This window comes from Solea senegalensis, linkage group LG8 (genome assembly GCF_019176455.1).
Source record: "Solea senegalensis isolate Sse05_10M linkage group LG8, IFAPA_SoseM_1, whole genome shotgun sequence".
NCBI classification, from domain to species: Eukaryota; Metazoa; Chordata; class Actinopteri; order Pleuronectiformes; family Soleidae; genus Solea; species Solea senegalensis.
Genome location: NC_058028.1, coordinates 6793871 through 6815428, shown reverse-complemented (window position 1 = coordinate 6815428; position 21558 = coordinate 6793871). Strand labels below are relative to the sequence as shown.

Sequence of the window (21558 nt, the reverse complement as noted above, 5' to 3'; positions counted from 1 at the left end):
TGAAGCTATTGATGCAACGTTCATGTGTCTCTTTTCAAAACTGTTGATAACGCAGCTATATCTCTTTTTGGCGACGATACAACACATTTTCCAGAAGTTTGATCAAGTTGTGACGCACAGCTATAGACCAAACTGCCACAAACAATAGAAACTGATTCAGGTAGTGGTTTATTCATGAAATTGAGATGTACACCCTGCAGTTTGGATGGAGTGTGCACTTCGGCACAATTGCCTATGTCAAAGCCAGCTATTTCCCAAAGATGGACACAGTGTTTGACACCCATCAGAGGGTGGACAGGAATTGGGTGTTGGTTGGTTGTACTTTGTTTGGTTATCGTTACTCTGAGGTCCAGATGGGGTGATGCTGGAGCCGTTGGCTATTTTGTCCCCAATTAAAAACAAGTATTTAAGCAAAGTTGAACAACTCACCAATAAATGATACAATTTCCATATCAAGAATAAACCTGTATGGGTAAAGCAGTGTACTGGGTGTGGCCTCTCTGTGCCTCAGTCTGCCTGTACATGTGTTCATATCACTTCCTCCGCTGTACAATGAGGATGACAGCAGCTTTGTGAACCTGTCAGCAGGACTCTGGGACTCCTGGAAACCCATGTGCTCTTATTCACCTCTGTGTCTTCTTCTGGGTTTTGGTAAGTACTTTCTTTCTTTTTCTTACTTCTTTTTTATTGTAAAGCGGTGAAGTAGAGCAGACTCTGCCGAGGTGAAAGATGGAAAGCGGTAAGTGAAACCTGCAGTGCTGGTTTGTGTCGTTGTGTCTCTGGTCGTTAGTAAGGCTATTAAACCACATTTGAATGAGTCACACGTTGCACACTTGCCACAGTCGTCCTGTGAATCTGTCTAACACGTTCAAAAGATCTTGTATGAAATAGGACAGCAACACGCACACACACGCAGTTCATGATTCAACAGACCTCAGGTGCATTCATTTATTTTTCACCTGTGAACTTCCCCTAGGGGTTTTTTTCTCTCCTTTGGTTTTTGGACTAAGCCTGTTTGCCTAATGAGACACTGGAGAGAAGGATGTGGCCATGAGTATCTCACCAGAGTGTAAGATAATATAACCTCAGGCAAATTCACATTTGTTTTTTTTATTAAAATAAAGCATCAGCTCTACATTTTGTAAACATCAAAATGATATTATTTGCCCTGCCATCATTACCTTTACCAATGAGCTTCCTCAGTTTTGTTTTGTTTTCTCCACACAGATTCACACAAAAGGTGTATATCAGTGTCTTCTTAACATCGATCACAAAACAAAAGGAGCTCCATGATGCTGTTTTCATTCAGGAGACACAAGAATGGACACCAGTAGATTCTTAAATTTTATGATGTAACAGGGACGTCTGCAGCACTCAAAAAGGTAATAAATGATCACCATATATACATATTGTTTTTTTTTAAGAAATGACATGTGAGGATATGACCGTCATCGGAGATTACACAGATATGAATGAGAATGGGGATATTGCAAGATTGGATCAACATGGGATGAGTTTCGTCAAAGACGTGCAGGTGCACAAAAAGCTCCAAGTCACATTTAACGACGCACAAAGGATATTGAAGAAAACAACCTATTTGACTGAGAGTGCAGGTTACAACATTGTCAAAGCTTATCTATGCCATCACTCAACTGATCAGTGTTGAGCTATTTTATTGTCTCTGCACGTGTGTCACACCTATTCTCGGCCTCGGCCGACTACAGCCAGGCATTTCCTGGCAATCGTCAGCACACTTCGGATCATTAATGGCACTTTTGCCCATCGCGCAACCAGTTTTACAAGAATGCAGCAGCTGTTTTTTAATATATTGTCATTGTGCATATCCAAATCATTGTGCACCTTCCCACACCTCTAGAAACCAACTTCTGAAACTATTTTCTCACGATTTATTTGTCCAACGGCCTTCAATGCATCAATTTGTGACTGTGGTAACTATTTCCTTCAAAGCATAAATGCAGATACCAGTGGAATGTTTCCATTAAAATCTTATCTAGATCAAGGGCTGGGGTACCCCTGAGCAAGGTACCCGATCCCCAGGTTAGACATACACTGATCAACATTTTCTGACATTTTATGGACCTAACAATTACTCGATTAATCGGGGGGGGGAATCAACAGATTCATCGATTATGAAAATAAACGTGTAATCATATTGACCTCAGCTACAGGGGGCCACAATGGGAGGGTTGTGTCAGGAAGAGCATCCAGCGTGAAATCTCTGCCAAATCAAATTGATAAATAAAGAAACCCAAACTCACTGAGCTTAAGATTCATTCAGACAGAAACATGTCGACACTTTTTGTGGTCTTCTTCAGGGGGGTTTTCCTGTTTTATACAGGATGTCAGACAGCAGCAGACAGTAGTATCTGACAAACCTTAGTGTCCTGACTGAGCTCACGACACAGTATATTCTCATTAGACTTGTGATTATCAAGCAGTCACAGGGTCACACGTTTCCTAAAATACACTTTAAGGATTATTTTATGAGTTTTAAATGACTTGGAAGGTCAGCTCCTGCAGACTCTTTTATATCCTTTATAGCTCTAGCGTTTCTGTTTGATGTTATCTTCTTTTCTTTTTTTTAAACAAGGCTTCCATTGTAAAATACATGCAGGACCTCACGTGACCTCAGCCTAACCTTAAATAATTAACATGATGTGACCGTGTAAAGTCCCCACAACATTAGTAATACCTGGACCACGCACCCACACACACACAGTCAGAAGAGCAAACAATACAATTATTTCAAGGATAAAGATACAGATTAAAATATTACCGTCATATGCACGATAAGCAAACAAAGTTTCTTTGCTGTCCACAATGAATGCCAAACTATCTAAAGTCCAAGTTAAAATAATACGCAAATACAAATACAGCATGTTGTACGACTTTGAATCTATACTTGATATAAAAACATTTTGTCCATTGATATAATCTGTAAGCAAAAATGAATGACTTAAATGATTAAAATCAGGTAATTTTTTTGAGAGGATATAGGTAATTATTGACAAAATCCCCCCAAAATATAGGGATATAGTCTCTTATTAAATAGCAACAGACTGGACCAGCCATCTGTTTGAATACCTGTCATGGTCCAGAAGCCACTCCCTCTTTCTAAAGGACAGACACCAGATGTTGACTGTGAAGTCAAGCAAAAGCCTTTAAATACACAGTTGTGTGTCACCATGGCCAAGGAACATTTGAAAAACTCCCTTCACACACAACAGGAGTTATTTTGTCAATGAAATACAAAGAATGAAAAAAAAGAACTGCAAAAACATTTCCCATAATGATTTCCCACCGCTCTAGTTAAAATCTAGGGCCACACATTTCTTTAGAACATAAGTTCAGTTTTTCCTTTTTGTTGCTTACACTATATATTTCTTCTTTTAAATTCTCAATTCAAATGATAGTTTGAAGTTTGTTGTTGAATATATATTATATATAGTGTCCTGTCTCCTTTACAATTGCTCATGTTAATACCTTTTCTAAAACGTTTGAAAAAACTCCCCTGATGTTTAAAAGATGCTCTAAGGTAACATACAGTAAAATACTGTCATTGTTTTTTTGTGAATGCCTCTTTCTATTGCGTCGCTACATAATACTCTACATAAATGTTAACAACGTGGGTGAATAAGGTTCAATAAGTTTACTGTGTGATATCATCTCTATTATATCAAACAAGGTCTACCACTGCACCACTGTTGTTCTTACTGAAGCTGATCTATTATTACTAACAAGTTTTGTGTTAAGTCCATGTGTTTTTTTTTCCTGTTGGCAGGTTCAGGAGTTGTGTCACCTGCTGGGTGTGTAACCCGAAGACAATAACACCGCGCCGACATCGTCCTCCCTGAAACACAATCCTTCCTTGGAACTGCACACCACACAACTTGGCTTGCTGAGCTTAAGGCAATGGGGCGTATTCGTATGGTCACTCTGATGGCAATGCTTATCACTTTATTCCTGATCTTTTACGCAAGTCTTCACCTGGAAACGTCTTCCAGTTACAGGACTGAACAGAGATATATTACTCGCAATTTCCTGGACAACAATTATGAAATGGAAGCCACCTTAGAGACAGAGAGCACCACCCAAGCTCAACCCAAAGTCTACAACGTGTCAGAAGACTTCAAAAAGCTAATACCTGACAATAAAGCGTACTGGAACCGTATGCTGCACTTCGGTCTCAGAAGCCAGGATAACGGGAAAAGCCTTTTCAAAGACAACATGGACTGCAACAAGGCAAATCGAGAGCATATGCAGCTCAATCTGCATGACATCAATAACTACCCTGCCTTATTCCAGGACTTTTTGTTGCTTATGAACTGCAGGATCTTTCCAGTCATCATCAATCCGCCTGCCAAGTGCATCTCCAGAAAAGGGGATAGAAAGGACAAGACCACCCTGCTGTTGGCCATCAAGTCAACCCCTTGGAACTTTGTGCAGAGACAAGTGGTGCGGGAGACATGGGGACAAGAGATAGAATATGAGGGAGGAGTGATCGTGAAGACACTGTTTCTCCTGGGTACAACCTCGCAGGACTCACCTGACCTCAGCTCACTGCTGTCATTTGAAGCGAAACGTTTTGGGGACATCTTGCAGTGGGAATTCCAAGAGTCCTTCTTTAACCTGACACTTAAAATGAACCTGTTCCTCCGCTGGACACAGACAAACTGTCCTCATGTCTCCTTTGTCTTCAGCGGGGATGACGACGTATTTGTCAACACCCCAGCTTTGGCCTCTTACCTGCGGTCTCTGAAGCCTTCTAAAGCAGACCAACTGTACGTGGGACACATCTTAAGTAGCGCAAGTCCCATAAGAGACCCCAAAAACAAATACTACATTCCCATGAGCTACTATGATGGCCCGTACCCTCTATACGCTGGTGGGGGTGGCTTCATCATCTCTGGAGCGTTGTTGCACCCTCTGTATTTAATTTCACATGTGATTCCTTTCTTCCCCATCGATGACGTCTACACAGGGATGTGCACTAAGGCTCTGGGAATCATTCCCGAGGAACACAAAGACTTCCACACCTTTGACATCAGGGAGCAAGACCGCGAGAATCTGTGTGTGCACAAGAAACTTATTCTGATCCACCAGCGCTTGCCAAAGGAGATGAAGAGGCTGTGGAGGGGCATTCACAGCCCCTTGTTGACGTGTTGAAAAAGGTGCCGCAGTAGCAGGAGGATGGGCAAGTGGTCGTTTTGCAAAGGCGATCATGAGAGATGAGTTCAAGTTATAAAACGGGTGAATGTCATCGAGAGTTTTGGTCCATCATTTGTCAACTGTTGAGGTGTTAACTAACCCCCTAAACCTGAGGTGTCAAACCTGCGGCCCACGGGTTTATTTACAAATATAAATTTATAATGTGAGTTTTTTTGTTGTTGTTGTTTTTTTCAGTTATGTTTTTTTTTTTTTTTCGTATCATAGAAATTCCATGTCAACTCAGGCACTTTTATTTTGAAATTCTTAGCAAACAATTCACACAATGAGCATACGCTGAGAGAGGAAGAAATCTCAGACAGAACCAGACTCAAAGATGTGCGGCCATCTGCCTCGACTGATTGGGGTGAAAGGAAAAATGGGGGACAGGAAAGAGGAAGGGCAAGAGGGATGTAGGGATGTGAGGTAGAGACAGAAGAAAGAGACCAGGAGCAGTTGTACCAAGTTTTAAGTTTAGACAAGGCAGTCCTGAATCATAACATGTTTATAGTACTAAAGTGTCATTAATTTATTGTTTGAGTCAATGATTGTTGATAAAACGATGTGCTCCGGTCATGCAGGAAGTCCTGAACGATTCTGTGAACCAATGTTTTGAATGAACTGATTCTAATGATTCAGTTACACCGAAAACAACTGCTTTACGAGTCGCTAGTTACTCGGCTGTGTGTTTGCATCGCGTATATAAAACAACGTCACGGCAGTTTCACGTGGCCGACGTCGCATGAAGACTCGTACTCGTGCCGTTCTTGTGATCGCAAATGTGAAGACTGGGACAGACGCGCTCAATTCATAGGTTTCAAGTTCACATTTAAAGCTTAAACCCAAGCGAACAGTACAACATATCTGAGCACAAAAAACAACAACAACCTCATACACATCTTTAAAATAATTAAAATTATAAGCAATAAATAAATAATGAATGAACTGTTCCATAGTTCATAGTATCACTTCTCATCACTGTTCACGTTTACTTGGTATTGAATTATCTCGTATTTAAAAATACGAGATAATTGCTTTTATTTATATTGCATCAGTGATGATAATGTTCATAAAGTTGCGGCTCCTTTTTGAACATATGCACCATGTGAAATATCATTTGTGCTACTTGAATGTGTAATGTTTTGTCGTGTTTCATTGCGCTCCTCGTGTTTCATTTTTCCTCGCCTGTCGTTTGTGTACATATTTTTCAAACCTGTGAAAGAGCTTGTCAGCTCGGAAAACAACTCGCATTACATTTGTCATTTCACTCTCTGCTCTTTTCATTGTATGATGGGGTTGAAAACAAAAGGACCAGCACCAAAGGGACTAGCAGCTGCACGGTCATTCATACAATGCTACCTCGTCTTGCAGTTATCTTTTGTAAATATTGCTTTGCAATGTTTTTTTTTTTTATAAAGTGGCTTAAATTTAAGGAGGTTGGCTTGTTTTTTATTCTTCTTCCTCAAAAATTAAAATAAACGTAAAAAAATGTTTGAGTTTATGATGTGACAATGATTTCCCTTCCAAAAAAGCTTTTCTGTGCACAGAATTTGCATCATGGCAGTGATTCAGTATTACAATTTTTCTTGTGACTGTAATTATTTTGTAACCCAAAATATTTTGAGCTGAAAAGGAGGTGTGTAGTAGGAACAGGTGGATATTGTATCTCTTTCGGAGTTTCCCCCAACCATTTAGTTTTGATTTACAAACCACTTCAAAATGATTAGATGAGACAGATATGGCTGTAAATGAGTTACTACATTACACACACACACACACATGGAGCACATGTGTGTGTAATATAGTGACTCATTTGACTCAATTGCTATTGATTTTGTAATTTGGGTCACGGGAGTTTACCATCGTTGAAAAAGCGGGTTCCCCATAAAGTTTGTGAAGAAATATAGTGCTTCATAAACGTTATTAGTAATTACCAAATAATGTTTACACCTGTATGTAGAAGCTCTTTAACCAAAATTATATTTTTAATGCTAAAAAATAATTATCATCCATTTTTAAATGCATAATTGTGTTTTTACAAAAGAAAAACCCTGTAAAACTAGCCAAGCACATCAATATTTCTTGATGAAGATGTCAATGTTACGCTTGATAAAAAGGTGAATTCCATTCGTTATTTGCCAAATAAATTTTAATAAATGTTTTTATGACCGGTGGTCTAATATTTTTTTTTAAGCACTGTATATCCAAGGTATTAAAACACCTTCACAAGACTGTTTATAATAGATTTGCCTATCATCTTTAAAGATGCATTTTAACATATTGTGATTGATGCACAACTGGATTTAGATTTTTCCAGCTTGTCATTTGAACATTTAAACAGTTCAATCTACGAACAAAAACACATTTACAGAGTGCTCATCTGGACGTTTTCTCCAAAATGGAGAATTTAGGTTTTATTGCCTGTGATGGAGAGGAAACCATGCAGCCCGTCAAAGCTTTCACTGTTGGGACATAATTTGTAAAGTTTGTGAGCTATGAGCCTCAGGTTTAGGTTTAAATCAAAACAAATAAGAAAACTTAGGTTACCATAGTTTATTTTCTACAAACACCAAACATGTAACAGGAGCTGGGTGGCTGTACAGTTCTGAGATTTAGTGTCGTAACATGATACAAACCCATCAAAAATCTGTGCGCTTGAAACCATTAAAACAGGTTAAGTTAGATCAGTCACCTCAGAGCTACACAAGGAAACCTGGTCAACACCATATACACTGAAGCAGAACAGTACAGGGGGAGAAGCGTATACAACACATGTGAATCTCCACCGCTTATTGCTTGACTTGTGTGGTTAGTTTTATCTGTATAATGTAGTCACACTGCAGCAGAAACACGTGTGGATTTTAGAATGCATAGAAAATAGGAAATCTAATAACCGAAGGCACCAAAACCCAGAGGTATGAAGTACAATATTTTTCAGGAAGCACGGTCTGCAGAAAGAAATGGCAGATTCTATCAAAACAACGTCTTTACAGTCGTTATTCAAAAGGTGTGCAACATCTTTTTCTCGTCTCACCACCAAACCATTTCTGAATTATTTCACCACAGAGCAAAACACCAACAACAACCCTTCCCCAAAATTCCTAGTCAGGGCCATTATTTATCATACAAGTCCAGCGGGTAGTGCTCTTTGTACTGCTGCACGTGCTTAAACATGGCCTGTCTCTGCTTGTCCAGGCTGGGCGTCATCTCATGGTACACGTCTGTGAACATTAGTTCCGGATTCGGCTTCAGGCGCTTCTCGGCCCTCTCGAACGCCTCCATCACCTTCTTGCGCGACTGCTTCCTCCAGGTCCTCTCGTCATCTTCGCTCCACCAGCCGCGGGTCGACATGTAATGCCTGAGCCTGGAGATGGGGTGGTCCTGCTTGTCCCAGTAGTTCACCTCGTCCACCGAGCGATAAGCCGAGCTGTCGTCGCTCGTGCTGTGGTGGCCAATTCTGGAGGAGAAACAGAATTATCTTTCTTCAATCAACTTTTATTTAGATTTCTTTTTTATTGTCATTATTCTGCCGTCTGTTTTTTGTGAACAGAGTCGATCTAATACTATTTGTAAGCTATGACCTTCATCTGGAAATGCTCTCTGTCAAGCAGCACTCTCAGACCTGACTGAGGGAGTATTTGTGCGTATACTAGGGGTGTCACGATTCTCCACATAGGGCAATGTTATTGATGTGGGATTGGAAAGATATGCCGCATTTCCTCTACATGGTCCCAGCACGGCTCGGTTGGTTTTTCATTACAATATAGTACCTCCTCAACATGGGCGAAGTCATCACAGCACGGCTGCATGAAACTGCCAGGACTTGTATACGCGGCCCATACAAACTAGTAACTTGTAAAGCAGTTGTTTTCAATGCAACTGAATCATTAGAATCAGCTAATTGATAATTGAGCATCAGCTCAGCTCGCTTGGAACCCGGTCTGAACAGGTACTAAAAAAAGTAGAGATGTGCTTGTGGAAGCGAGGGGGGAACGGAGCAATTGTCAATAACAATAAAACTGTCGGTTTTGGATCCTGTTGATTTTGTACCAATGAGGAGAACCTTTGTTATGTTACTGTTTAATTTGAGGAAATTTGAAGAGAACCAGGATTTTACTTCTCAGCCCATAAAAGCAAAGGCAAATGTATCCGACAGTGACACAACAGAGCCGTCAAACAACTAACCTGTAGGTCATTGCTTCTATGAGGAAGGGCTGGTTCTCTGCCACAGCCCGGCGCCGAGCTTCCTTTGTGGCGTTGTACACAGCGAACACATCGTTGCCATCGACGCGGATGGACAACATGCCGTAACCCGGACCACGAGCAGCTGTTTAGGCAAGAAAGACAAAAATGTGGAGTTCATAAGAGTAGCATAGGTCCTGAAATCAGATTCTACAGAAAACACACCGCGGATTCTTACCAATGCCGTCTCCTCTGTACTGTTCGTTGGTGGGGGTGGAGATGGCGTAGCCGTTGTTACGACAGAAGAATATCAACGGGCACTCAAGGGTGGCAGAGAAGTTAAAGCCAGCGTGTGCGTCCCCTTCACTGGCCGCTCCCTCTCCAAAATAACAGATCACGGCACGGTTCATGTTTTCTCTCTTTACTGCGTATGCAGCTCCAGCCGCTGAAACAGAACACATGTAACCATTAATATACCCAATATTATAAAAGCTATTGATTAGGTTTTGGGAGTGGTTAACGCCACACATGTACAGCTCACCCTGAGGAATCTGAGTGGCCAGGGGAGACGAGATGGTGACAAAGTTCAGGTCTTTGGAGCCATAGTGGACGGGCATCTGTCGACCCTTCCCCAAGTCATCGGCGTTGGCGTAACACTGAGCCATGAACAGATCCAGGGGAAACCCGCGGTACATCAACACTCCTGCGGGACAGAACACAAAATGCAGTGTTGTAAATGTTAGCAAGAGTGTTGCACTTGCTTGGGATGGGACGATACCAACTTTTTGTGTCCAATATCGATAACGCATAATTGAGTATCTAACTATTCATCCATTAGTCCGAAGCTGTTAACAACACATTTATGCTGAGCCGTTTCAAAGACAATTCTGTGTAACAGTAACAAAAATTGTTTTCATGCCCAGCCGCTTTGCCCCACAGAAACACATTGTAGTCATTTCCACCACCTCACAGCTGCAAACCAGTAATTCTAAAGAAGGGACTCGTCGGCATGTGGACGAGCCAGTTAGAAGATGATCTGCTCTAGTGACAATGAACAGAGTACATAGAGACCCCATCTTTATTTAAGGACATATTTCACATTCAACTCCACATTCTGTGGTCATGCTGAAAGCCTGTTTGCTTTGCTTGTGCTCACCTTAAACATGGGTGCGTTAGGTGCACTTCTTTTATACCAGACAAAATTTCATTCTGACAAACTCGTTTAGCAAGAAAAAAAAACCCAGGACAGGCTTCTATACACTTCTGTCATACTACTGTGATGTTAAAATTTAAAATTAAGTGTTTTTTTTTTGCATCACCTCGTCCCTGACAAATAAACAAATTAATAATAAAACATGAGAACAAGAACGGGTAGTGACCTTTAAAATATTTAGATTATAGGTTGTAGAATTCCATTAGAATTCCATTATCATTACAGCATTACACATTTTGTCAGTTCTGAATTACGTGTTTACTTTTTTGACAATGCCCGTGACAGAGGAGATGCTGAGATTAAAGTGTGTCAGATTAACATGGATACATACTTTATAATTCCAGTGTCAGTTCATTCCTTTGGAACACAGAGAGTCTCTGCAACTTCCTCCTGCACACTGATGTCAGCGTATTAATAACTGGTGAATCTGATCACTGAACATGTTTACAGTTTCATCCAAACAGCAATGACATGCTGTTGCGAACTGCTGTATGATTTCTTCAGACTATGTGTCATTACTGCGACATAGTGCATGAGATTAAACTGTACTCTCCGTACTCATCCCCTCTCTGATGTGTGATCAATCAATAAAGTCAAGTTTCGACTTGTTGGGAAATGACAGGGAGTTGCCATGGAGATCCCAAACAGACATCAAGTGGTAGAAATTGAATACCCAATGTACCGAGTACTGAGTCAAATAAAATTATCCAAGTACTTGAGTGGATTGATCCTTACCAGCTTCTCTGTATTGACCAAAGACAAGGTCATTCTGGTCAAGAGCAGCAGCACTTCCAATGTGTGTCCCTTCCTCGCCATAGTTGGTCATGTAGAAGGAGATTCGACCCTGGAGCAGATACAGGACAACACTTGTTTTTTTTAACAGTGGTGTTGATTTTCTCTGGTTTAAAAAGGAAGTGCAAGGGAAAAAAAACAACCATACCTGTCTCTGAGACTCGTACAGAATTCGGTCCATTGTGTTCAGCATAGTCATCTTCTGATAAAAGTTCAGAACCGTTTCTTTAGAGAGCTGAGGGGAGCAGAAACAAAAACACTATGAACTGCAGCTGATGTTTAAGTGCCATTACTAACACTAAGGTGAAAACAAGGCAGGGTGATTGTACCTGAGGGTCTTGAGAGGGGTTTATGATATTTCCCTGCCTGTCCATCACCCGATACACTGGGATCCCAGAGATGACATTGGGCTGGATGAACTCAAGCTCATCCACAAACTCAGCTGATGCTCCAGGGAACTGAGGCTTTTCCAGTGATGAGTCAAAGGGTTCCTGTTGGTGCACCGCCTGACATATGGAATAAAACCAATTGTATATTTACAACCGATAAGGCTTATTCTATGTCTGACGCCAGTTTTGTTTGTCCCACATATTATATTTAATATAATATTCTTTTATATTTATATTCTTTATATTCCTTTTTTCCAACATCTGATAAAATGCAACTGTTTAATTTTAACAAATAATACAAAATAATAAATAAAATTTTAACTTCTGTGATGAGTTATTGAACAACACTAATGGTTTGTTTCTCTAATCACATTGTGTATTTCCAATAAAGCACACACACGCAAACACACACCCACACCTGTTAGTAGTAAATATATTAATGTATGTGACTCTACAGTGCTGATACAAATGTGGTCACAGTTCCGACCACAATAGTTTTTTATTTGCAGTACAACAGGAAGTAACCTCAGGTTAGCAGTGTATTTTTCTTGTGAGAGAAAAACCCTTCCAAATCTGCAAAAGACAAGTCATAACTAAAAATACAACAATCATGTATTTATATATTCTTGTTACATTTATTAATCCCTGGTTAAAAGTGAAACAACTTTTAATCAATTACTAATTCAATTGGCAACTTTTATTTTGATAATCAATTAATAGTTTGGGTGTTTCAGATTTTTCAGCTTCTTACATTTTTTTCACTGGTTTATTTGTTCCATATAACAAAGTAACACTTTTTGGATTGAGAACAACATCATATCCAGGTTTGAAAAACACTGATGAACATTTTTTGACATTTTACAGTCTAAACTATTACTCAATCAAGTAAATAATCAACAGATTACTATCTACATATCTACCTAATGTAGATACAATTATGACTTGAAATATACATAAAAAATAATGTACATGACTTTTTTAATATATGAACTATATTTTTCTACTTATGTCCGTACATATTATTTATTTGCATTATATGGAAATTGTTTTTACAGTAACCGGTTGGCATCGCACACAGACACAAATAACAGCAACTTATAATAGAAAGCAAATCTATATACAACAATGAAGACAAGTGAAATGTTTCTATTTCTGAACATGACATTGTTTTAGTAAAACTTCAAGTAAAACTTTCAGTTGAGCTCACGCCCCTTTCTTCGACCAATGGGATAGTAGCTAGCTGACTGTAGCCAAATAGCCAGCTAAGCTTGACCACAGTCACAACAGGAAGTGCAAGGTCACACTGTGCGTTATATTGTTAAACGACCCAAAAAAAATTGAAACTCAAGATTAAATACGTCAAGTCGCACAATCCAAATGTAATTACATCCACGTATTTTGCTGGAGTGTTGAGAGCTAAGCTAACGAGCTAAGTTAGCTCCTGCGCCACGCTGAAGTTCGTTTCTGATTCGATAATCTTAAGGAAACTTGGGACATTTACAAATAAACCCTTCTTAGCATTCGGGTTATGACTAGAATCAGCTCTTATGTTTAAAGATAGGTGTGTAATCATTTTAAAGACATCAAATGCCGTTTAAAGCAGTTTCGGTGCTACGTATGTCTGTGTTTATTGACGAACGAGACAGAAGCCGACTTCAGCGTCTTAATCCAGCAGCTAAAGCGACCTTCCACGTTATTCGGCTAACGTTAGCTCCGTAGTGCTACAGCCGCTTTCCCTCCGTGTTAAACTCACGCTGACTCTGAAGGCTCTGTGCTGCTGCAGCAGCCTCGCTGCCCTCAGTCCTGCAGTCTGACGAACAGCGTGGGAACACAGTCCGTACATTTTGTGGATGCCGCTCACAGTCACCGCCGCCATCTGCACAGGCCGCAACAGTCGATGCCTTTATTCAGTCGCTTCTCTTCGAAGCTCGTCACAAATGTGTCTGTCAGACTCTTCGCTTAATATCACAATTACACGACACAATGAGCTGGTGTCGACCGTTCTGTCACCTTTCAGCTTTAGACACCGCTACTCCATTCACACTGTACTTCACAGCTCACCAAAGTGAAGACTTCCGGTTAGAACTTCAAAATAAAAATCCAAACGCGTCGTTCTGCGAATTGGCGATCATCACTGTCCATATCAATGACCATTACATACATCTGTAAAGTCATTTAAAGCCGTAATTCAATTGTGACTAGTATTAATTAAAATTGTAGATGTAACGTCATTCTTGTCAAAACTAGTTTCAAACATTTGCAATTCAGTTTTTACTAGTCAAAATGAAACAATTTTGCCATTCAAATGTATGGGGTTTATCATAGATGTATAGCAAAAGTGACATTCTGACTGAGTTGAGAATATCCCGCCTACTGATTAAATGTTAAGACTGCTTGCCATATCACGGAATATTCTCGCAGTGTGAAATATAGGAAAAAAAGGTCCAGTTACAAAAATAAGCATATTTGCCAAATGTTTTGACAAACTTGTATCCAGGGAGTGTTTCTTGAACGTTGAGCATGCTGATTTGAAGTGAGTCAAGCTCTTGATACTCTTTTTTGTAGCCATCCATGTCCCTCTTTTATAACAAACAAATACATGATTGTCAATAGATGTTGGACTGAAAGACTTTAACACTTCCATTGCATTGCCTGTGCCCACAAATATAGTATATGACTGTTAGGGTAAAATAAACAGTTGTGTTTTTTTTGGGTAAAATTACACATATGTTAAACCTACCAAAAATGTATATAGCACTTTTAGTCAGAGAACACACAGAACTGGAAATAACCTTCACTTTCAGGTTTATTACAAAACAATATCAAGTAAAGTTCATAGATCATATAGAAAAATGGACAGTTTTAAGATATTCTGGTTGAGGCCAAGCAGGGAGTAACAATTTAAAGAATAGCCACCACGGGGTGACTAAAACAGTTGCAAAAATAACTTTATTTACAACATCAGTAAACATTTTCCTGAGGAGTTAATGGTCTCCTTCCATAAAATATGTACATTTTGTGCCCCATTTAGAAATAGACAGTTACACACAGCACATACGAGTGGGCACCAGCATGACTGACAGCTCGAATCATCCAATAGATTCCTGGTTACAGGTGCCGTCTGTGAATATCCGTTGCTCTGGTAGTTGGCGCAAACTACAGCCACGTAAAAAGTTTTTTCTGGGTTTGTAAAAGGTGCCATTTTGCAATGTCCTTGTGTGGGCAGGATGTATTTACCTTTACGCAGGGGCAATGCCATGTGTGTTTTTTATTGTCATACGTCACTACAACCCTGCCTAAACTGCAGAAGTGAGATATTGTGGGCTCGTGCACAGAGAGACAAATCTGGTCTTGAGAACCATCGTGTTCCACCAACACACACAAAGCTGCATGAGCTTCCTCTGCTTCTTTTTGCCTCTTTTTGCAAACTGCCACTGTGGACTTGGTGAAAAACTTGCACTCCAACAATTCCTCAAGGACCTCATGTTTGAGTATTTCCTCAGTAGCAGTGTTGATACCGTAATTGAGTGAATAGCCCAGGTCGACTGCTTCCTTGGGTGGAGGCTCCGACGGTTTGCCTGTGGGTAACTGAAAAGATTTTTCTGACAACGTGAGCAACTGGGGTGATGGTGTGGAAGAGTGTGCGTAAAAAGGCTGTACACTCACTGATGTCACGGATGGCGGAAGGGTGTTTGAATGCTCTACACTTACTACAGGTGCAACAGAATCTTTGAGGGGCTCCGAAAGAAGGAAGTGACTAGGAGGCAAGGACAATGAGGATAGTAAAGCTGAGCTGAGGTTAGCTGGTGGTGGAGGTGAATTTTGACATCTAGACAGATGTGAATATAGGTCTTCTTTGCGTAAGATTGTTATGGCACAATACAAGCAGTGGTAATGACCCCTGTCCCGGCATGGCATGTTGCATCTGCAGATTAACGTATCTGTAATGGAACAAGAATTCAACATAAAACAAAAATGTACTTTACATCCAATAAACACTCACCAAGCTCATCTACAGACCTCATTATACCAGAATTCAAATCTATGCTAAAGGAAAAAATTTTTAAGAGATACTTCTTGTCAACGTACCCTGGACTTGCACTCCCATTTCAATGTGTCGATTCACATGCCTCTTACTCGCCTTGTCCTTTGTCGTCCTGAACCTTGGACACAGAGGACAACCAAATAGTGACGGTGTGATGGTTGTTCTGTGGAAAGTAGCTCCTTTTGTTAAGATGGAGAAATGCATCTGAGGGGGGGGACATTTTTTAATTAATTCACTTACTGTTAATCAACAGAATTATAGTCTTTAACAATGTTAGAGGTTGATACAAAGTATAAGTAGACATCAGTGGTTCTCAAACTTTATACCAATTACCACCTGAGGAAATAGAGCTCTCTGAGTAAACATTATCTCCAACATAACAGTGGTGTAAATAGGCCAAGTACTCTTAATAGTACCAAGACAGAGCCCATATATTTAACGCACCCAAGCAACAAACTACAGTTTTTCCTTGCTGATTATAAGGTTAAAGGTTGTTCATCATAACACATTTTCCAATTCCACAAAACGTATTGTTGTCAGATACACAACCGTATACAAAGCAGCAACTCCTCTTATTATTTAACAGTCTAAATCAGTGCTTTTCAAACTGTTTATACCAATGTATTTATTCAATTATCGCCAACGTTAAAATACAGTGGTGTAAATAGGTTGAAGAAAGTCAGCTACCGACTTTTCACAGGAGACAGATTTAATCCCAATAAGATCATTTGTTCTCTCCTCATCATCCTCTTCCTCACATACTTCAGACATTGGTATAGTGAAATTAGACTAAGATGGAGCAAGAGATAAGGTGATGAATAGATGTGTGACACGACGACATAAACATAAAGAAAAGTACATGAACAAATATTAATCAACACACCAAGACTAAACATACAATGATATTTACAAAAATGTGTGTATTTGACCAATAAACAGCGAGGAGACGTGATGACTAGGAGTACTGAGACGTGAAGCAGCTAATACCTGCCACAGCCTCGTTTTTTCACAGTCAAGACCACTTTAACGACACCTACCATGGTGGTTACTAATTCAGGCCGAAATTCCCCAAAAAATAAAAAGTTGTCCTTTTCCTTAAACACGGGGAAGTTATATCATAAGCTTTGACTGCAGGAAGTACAGATTTCCACCATCTTGAATGAAGCCAAGTCGCCGAAGTAAAGTCTTATTTTTATTTCAATTCCGGCAGACGAGACGCTGAAAAGGGACAATATTGCCCTCTTCAGGTTACTTTATACAGTTAACGCCCAATAAAAGAGCAAAGTCAATGAAGATGAGATTGTTTAATATAAAAGAACCACACGTGTGCTTTCAAAAAGAAACACAACTATGTTTTATCTTCTCAAATTAAAAAAAGGAAAGCAGGAGAAAATGCATTTTCTGTTGAACACGCCTGGCAACAAGGTAGAAATGACGAGTGCAACAGTAAAATCCCGGCTACTGTTTGGTTCTGACATTAAATCTACAGATTAATAACTTGTAATAACAAATGAAAATTGTCGTTTTCAAACTAACGTTTACACTCCTCACCGCTTGATGGCGGTAATGCGCCAACACGTGACATTTGGTTTAAAATTCCACGTAGAAGAAGAGGCAGCAGCTGTAAACATTTGACGTCATCAAGGCGCGGCGAGTCCTCATTTCCGCTCCACGGCGGCGGTGTGATGGAGGCGTGCAACACTTCAGATGTGACTCTGAGAGCGTTTGGCTGTGAACACAACTTACTTTCTCGACCCGATGGTTCAGCGTCTTTCGTCCAAGGTAACAACAGAAGAAACACGAGCTAGAGTTTGAAACTCCCCCAAAAAACAAGCACAACCTGTTCACCGAACTCTAAACCGTATCCATCCACCTTTCTATCCATCCATCTATCTATCGTCATGCGACTAACGATTATTTTCACCATCGATTCATTTATCCATTATTTTTTCTCGATTAATCGTTTGGCCCATAAAATGTCGATCTATGTTTCTCAAACCAAGAAAGGATGATGCTCTCAAATGTCTTTTAGTCGAAAACCAAAAACTATTCTGTTTTAATGATTTCTTTGTTATATGGAGCAAAGAAACCATAAAATATTCACATTTAAGAAGCTGAAAAATCAGAAAACTTGTTTTAATTCCTTCAAAGCAATTATTCGATTGTCAAAATAGTTGACGATTAATCTATTAATAATCGATTAATTGATTAATTGTTTGAGCCCTAGTCATGTTGTATAAAACTCTGATAACTTGGCATGGATCGGGATATTTTCGGTCTGACACTGACCCTATACAGTTATTTTACTCGTATAGCATCAAAATATAGGAGAAATATAAACATTAAGATAAATGAAATTTGTCTAGATGCATGTGCAGGGTCCAGAGCTAAAAATAATGTAAAGATTAATCAAGGTCCGATACAGTTATTTTTAACGCCACAAAGCTGTCAGATCCAGATTTGGTTATTTGTCATATATGCAGGTTTTTCACACAGTCAACAATGTATTGAAATGATATAGACAAAAATAACCAATCATTTCACTATTCACAACACTAGAAAAAACTGCAAATGCAAAATTTAAGCAAAAAGCATAAAAAAACACTTGTCCTCTGTTCTGCATGTCGTGCCTGCACTGCAGTACATATCCTAAGGGAGAATAGTGTATAAACTAGATATTAAATCCATAAAATAGGAAATAGAGAAAATTACACTTTTCAAATAAACTTTTAGATAAAAAAAAGGTTTAGCTGCAATCATCTAGTTTATGAGAACACTGACTGAGACAAGAATTGGCCAGTGCTGATTATTAAGATGAAAAAAATTAAGGATTTCATCTAATTATTGTAACTATTGTTTCCCAGTGCCATCCGTACACTAGATATTTGGCCCATCATCCTCACCTATAGCTGCATCTGCCGTGAACGTCCCCGTCTGTCTAGACATTGTTATTATTATTATTGTTATTATTATTGTTGTTGTCTGTATCATGTGGTTCAAAAGATTTGTTGAATAATGACCTCTTGTTCTTATCTGAAGGAGACACGAGTGTGTATGCTGCAGTGTACGGACCAGCTGAGGTCAAAGTCAGCAAAGAGATCTATGACCGGGCGACATTGGAGGTGTTGATACAGCCTAAAGTGGGATTACCAAGTGAGATGCTTGCTTATCCTCATGCAGATTTATTAGTTTGTTTGTAGTTGAATTTTGTCATGTGGGTGCTTATTATTTAAAGTCCTACTCAAGACACTTAATACAATGTAATAGGATAAACATTTAATATTTTGTTTGGCAGGATACTGTGGTTACAAAACATTGTCAATATACATAAATAATAATTATGAATTTTTTACACAGTGAGGGAGTAAATGTTTCAAGAAGCCAAAGACTCTTTGCTTATCTTCTTCAAGAGCTGTCAAGAGCTATATCATAACAGACCACAAGGTGTAGCAGGTTAGCCAGTAGATTTTCAGTTTATAAATTGTCATACAGTGTTCTGTTCATATTTTTTTCTTAAACGGAGCAAAGAAACCAGAAAATATTTGCTTTCCAATTAATCAAAATATTTAGTGATTCATTTAATAATCGATTTACTGCTGCAGACTTACAACCACGTTGTTTCTCTCTGTCCCAGGTGTAAGGGAGCGATCGCAGGAGCAGTGTGTGCGAGAAACCTGCGAGGCATCTCTGCTCCTGTCACTTCACCCTCGCTCCTCCCTCACCCTCGTTCTTCAGGTGTTGCACGATGATGGCTCGGTATCCTTCGCCAAAGCTCTTGACCTGCTCTATACTGTGAAAGCTCACTTCTTATGTGCACTTTAGAGCACTGATATGTTCTAGTGACAGTGTCCGTTCTTCCTTACCCGTTCTCCAGCTCTTGTCTTGCTTTTTGAACGCAGCCTGTATGGCGCTCATGGATGCCGGTCTGCCTATGAGCTGCCTCTTCTGTGGAGTGACGTGTGCCATCAGTGCAGACGGTCAGATCATCACAGACCCCACTGCTGCTCAGGAAAAGGTCAATCTGATGCTCATGTGACTATTAAAGCTACAACTTTTCTTTTCCAAATGCTCTTTAAATAGCACATGTAGAAAGATGGCTTTGAGGAACCACATATGTATAGACAGCAACAGATGAACCACATTTTTACATCATAAATACATTTATATTGTGAACTATTTTTGTTCCATATCAAAACAAACTTTATTTTGAAATTCTATGACATGATAAATATTATTTTGATAGGACCAGCCTACTACTGACCAAACTAGACACTCAGTGGCAGCCAGGTCATTTGTGTTGGAGCCCCCTGGTCTAAAGCCTCATCACTGCTCAGTATTTAATGCGCAGTGTGATGTATTTAAAAAAAGTGTTTTATCATCCAATTGCATGACCTATTGTTTTTCATTACCCCAGAATGAGTCTTTTATATTCATATGTGTAACTGAAGACTACATAGATACTTCTCCAATGAGGGAGGGATGTTCAGCTTCTACACACATATCTCATATCTTCATTCACAGTTCAACCTCCTAAATCTGAAATGAGAGCTGGATTTGACTCAATATACAGTATGCCTTATCGAGTTGGGCACTTTTCTCACCGTAAACACTCACTGTTCCTCTTGTTTTCACTGTCTCTAGGAAAGTCGAGCTTTGATGACCTTTGCAGTTGACAGCAGAGAACGCAAAGTACTGATGTCGACAACCAAAGGATCATTTTCAGTCCACGAGGTAAATGCGTTTATTAATATTTCTTAATTATGACATTTGTTTAAATCAAACCTCTTTGCCATCTCTTAACTTCTGTTCCTGTTCGAGGTGCTTTCTTTGATTTTGTTCAGGTCTGATGATGTTGGTTATTTTTTACATGTAGTGACATCACAGACTGTTCTTATTTTGTCCTTTTCTTTTCATGATTATTTTCTCTTCATCTGCAGCTGCAGCAGTGCATAGCAGTCAGCCAGAAAGCATCAGAGAAGATGTTCCAGTTTTACCGGGACTCTGTCAAACGGCGATACTCCAAAAACCTCTGATTATGAATGAGCTTTTTCTATTTTCTTTTTTTCCACTGATGTTGTAATAAAATATTTACCTCAGACCACCTTTTTGCGTCAACTGAGCCGGTGATTTCACAGGACACGCGACATTTGAAATAAAAGAGCCAAGAAATAAAGATGAAAGTCAAACAAGTGCATTTATTAGGTGATTTTTTTTTTCTCAGTTTCATATTTACATTAAACACAAGGATGTGAACCAGGAAAGAACTCAGTCTCTTGTGTTGTAACAAATCTCTTTTGCTACCACCTTTAACCTTTATTTGCTGCGTCCAGTCATTAAATTTCCAGGTGACACAAAGTGAGACAAATCTGACCAGACCCTGTTTAACGCCAGCGTGATCAGTCAAGGTCGTCCATATCAAATGTTCCTGTATAAATCTCTGAATGTGGGAACCCGGCTGTAACAACAAAAGGGATTTTCTCTACATTCATAAATATATTTTTGTTTATTTTATGTGAAGGATTGTCAGACCTGTTACGACATCGTGTGTGTGGATCGCAGCTGCATCGCATCAACACTGATAAAATGGACAATGTCATAGTGATCTACCAGCACAGTCATGATACACGGAAACAGAAAAAGCAATGCAGTGATTTAAATTGTTCCTATGGACTCTACAAAACTATACATCTACATCATAGAAAATGTCTACA

General features: G+C 39.5%; 4 protein-coding genes across 6 annotated transcripts; 2 read left to right on the top strand and 2 right to left on the bottom strand.

Annotated features, from left to right (window-relative positions):
• The first annotated feature begins 528 nt into the window (after positions 1-528).
• Positions 529-5525, top strand: b3gnt2l (UDP-GlcNAc:betaGal beta-1,3-N-acetylglucosaminyltransferase 2, like). 3 transcript variants are annotated; one of them, XM_044032585.1, is made up of 3 exons: positions 529-651; positions 1228-1382; positions 3803-5525. In XM_044032585.1, the coding sequence occupies exon 3, from the start codon at positions 3934-3936 to the stop codon at positions 5185-5187; it is 1254 nt and encodes a 417-aa protein (XP_043888520.1). In that variant the 5' UTR covers positions 529-651; positions 1228-1382; positions 3803-3933; the 3' UTR covers positions 5188-5525. The 3 variants fall into 3 exon arrangements, with proteins under 3 accessions (XP_043888520.1, XP_043888522.1, XP_043888521.1); XM_044032586.1 differs by lacking the exon at positions 529-651 and adding an exon at positions 717-1069; XM_044032587.1 differs by lacking the exon at positions 1228-1382.
• A 2239-nt stretch (positions 5526-7764) lies between these two features.
• bckdha (branched chain keto acid dehydrogenase E1 subunit alpha) lies at positions 7765-13891 on the bottom strand. The gene is made up of 8 exons (XM_044032851.1): positions 13556-13891; positions 11743-11919; positions 11562-11648; positions 11357-11465; positions 9950-10111; positions 9647-9853; positions 9412-9553; positions 7765-8683 (listed from the first exon to the last, which is right to left on the bottom strand). Exons 1-8 carry the CDS (start codon positions 13676-13678, stop codon positions 8341-8343), a joined length of 1350 nt encoding a protein of 449 aa, XP_043888786.1. The 5' UTR covers positions 13679-13891; the 3' UTR covers positions 7765-8340.
• A 699-nt stretch (positions 13892-14590) lies between these two features.
• Positions 14591-17039, bottom strand: LOC122773629. The gene is made up of 3 exons (XM_044032432.1): positions 16885-17039; positions 15892-16051; positions 14591-15743 (listed from the first exon to the last, which is right to left on the bottom strand). Exons 1-3 carry the CDS (start codon positions 16885-16887, stop codon positions 14959-14961), a joined length of 948 nt encoding a protein of 315 aa, XP_043888367.1. The 5' UTR covers positions 16888-17039; the 3' UTR covers positions 14591-14958.
• A 455-nt stretch (positions 17040-17494) lies between these two features.
• exosc5 (exosome component 5) lies at positions 17495-21037 on the top strand. Its single transcript, XM_044031299.1, has 6 exons — positions 17495-17629; positions 18887-19000; positions 19482-19603; positions 19722-19862; positions 20489-20578; positions 20785-21037. The coding sequence occupies exons 1-6, from the start codon at positions 17533-17535 to the stop codon at positions 20878-20880; spliced, it is 660 nt and encodes a 219-aa protein (XP_043887234.1). The 5' UTR covers positions 17495-17532; the 3' UTR covers positions 20881-21037.
• Positions 21038-21558: the final 521 nt, after the last annotated feature.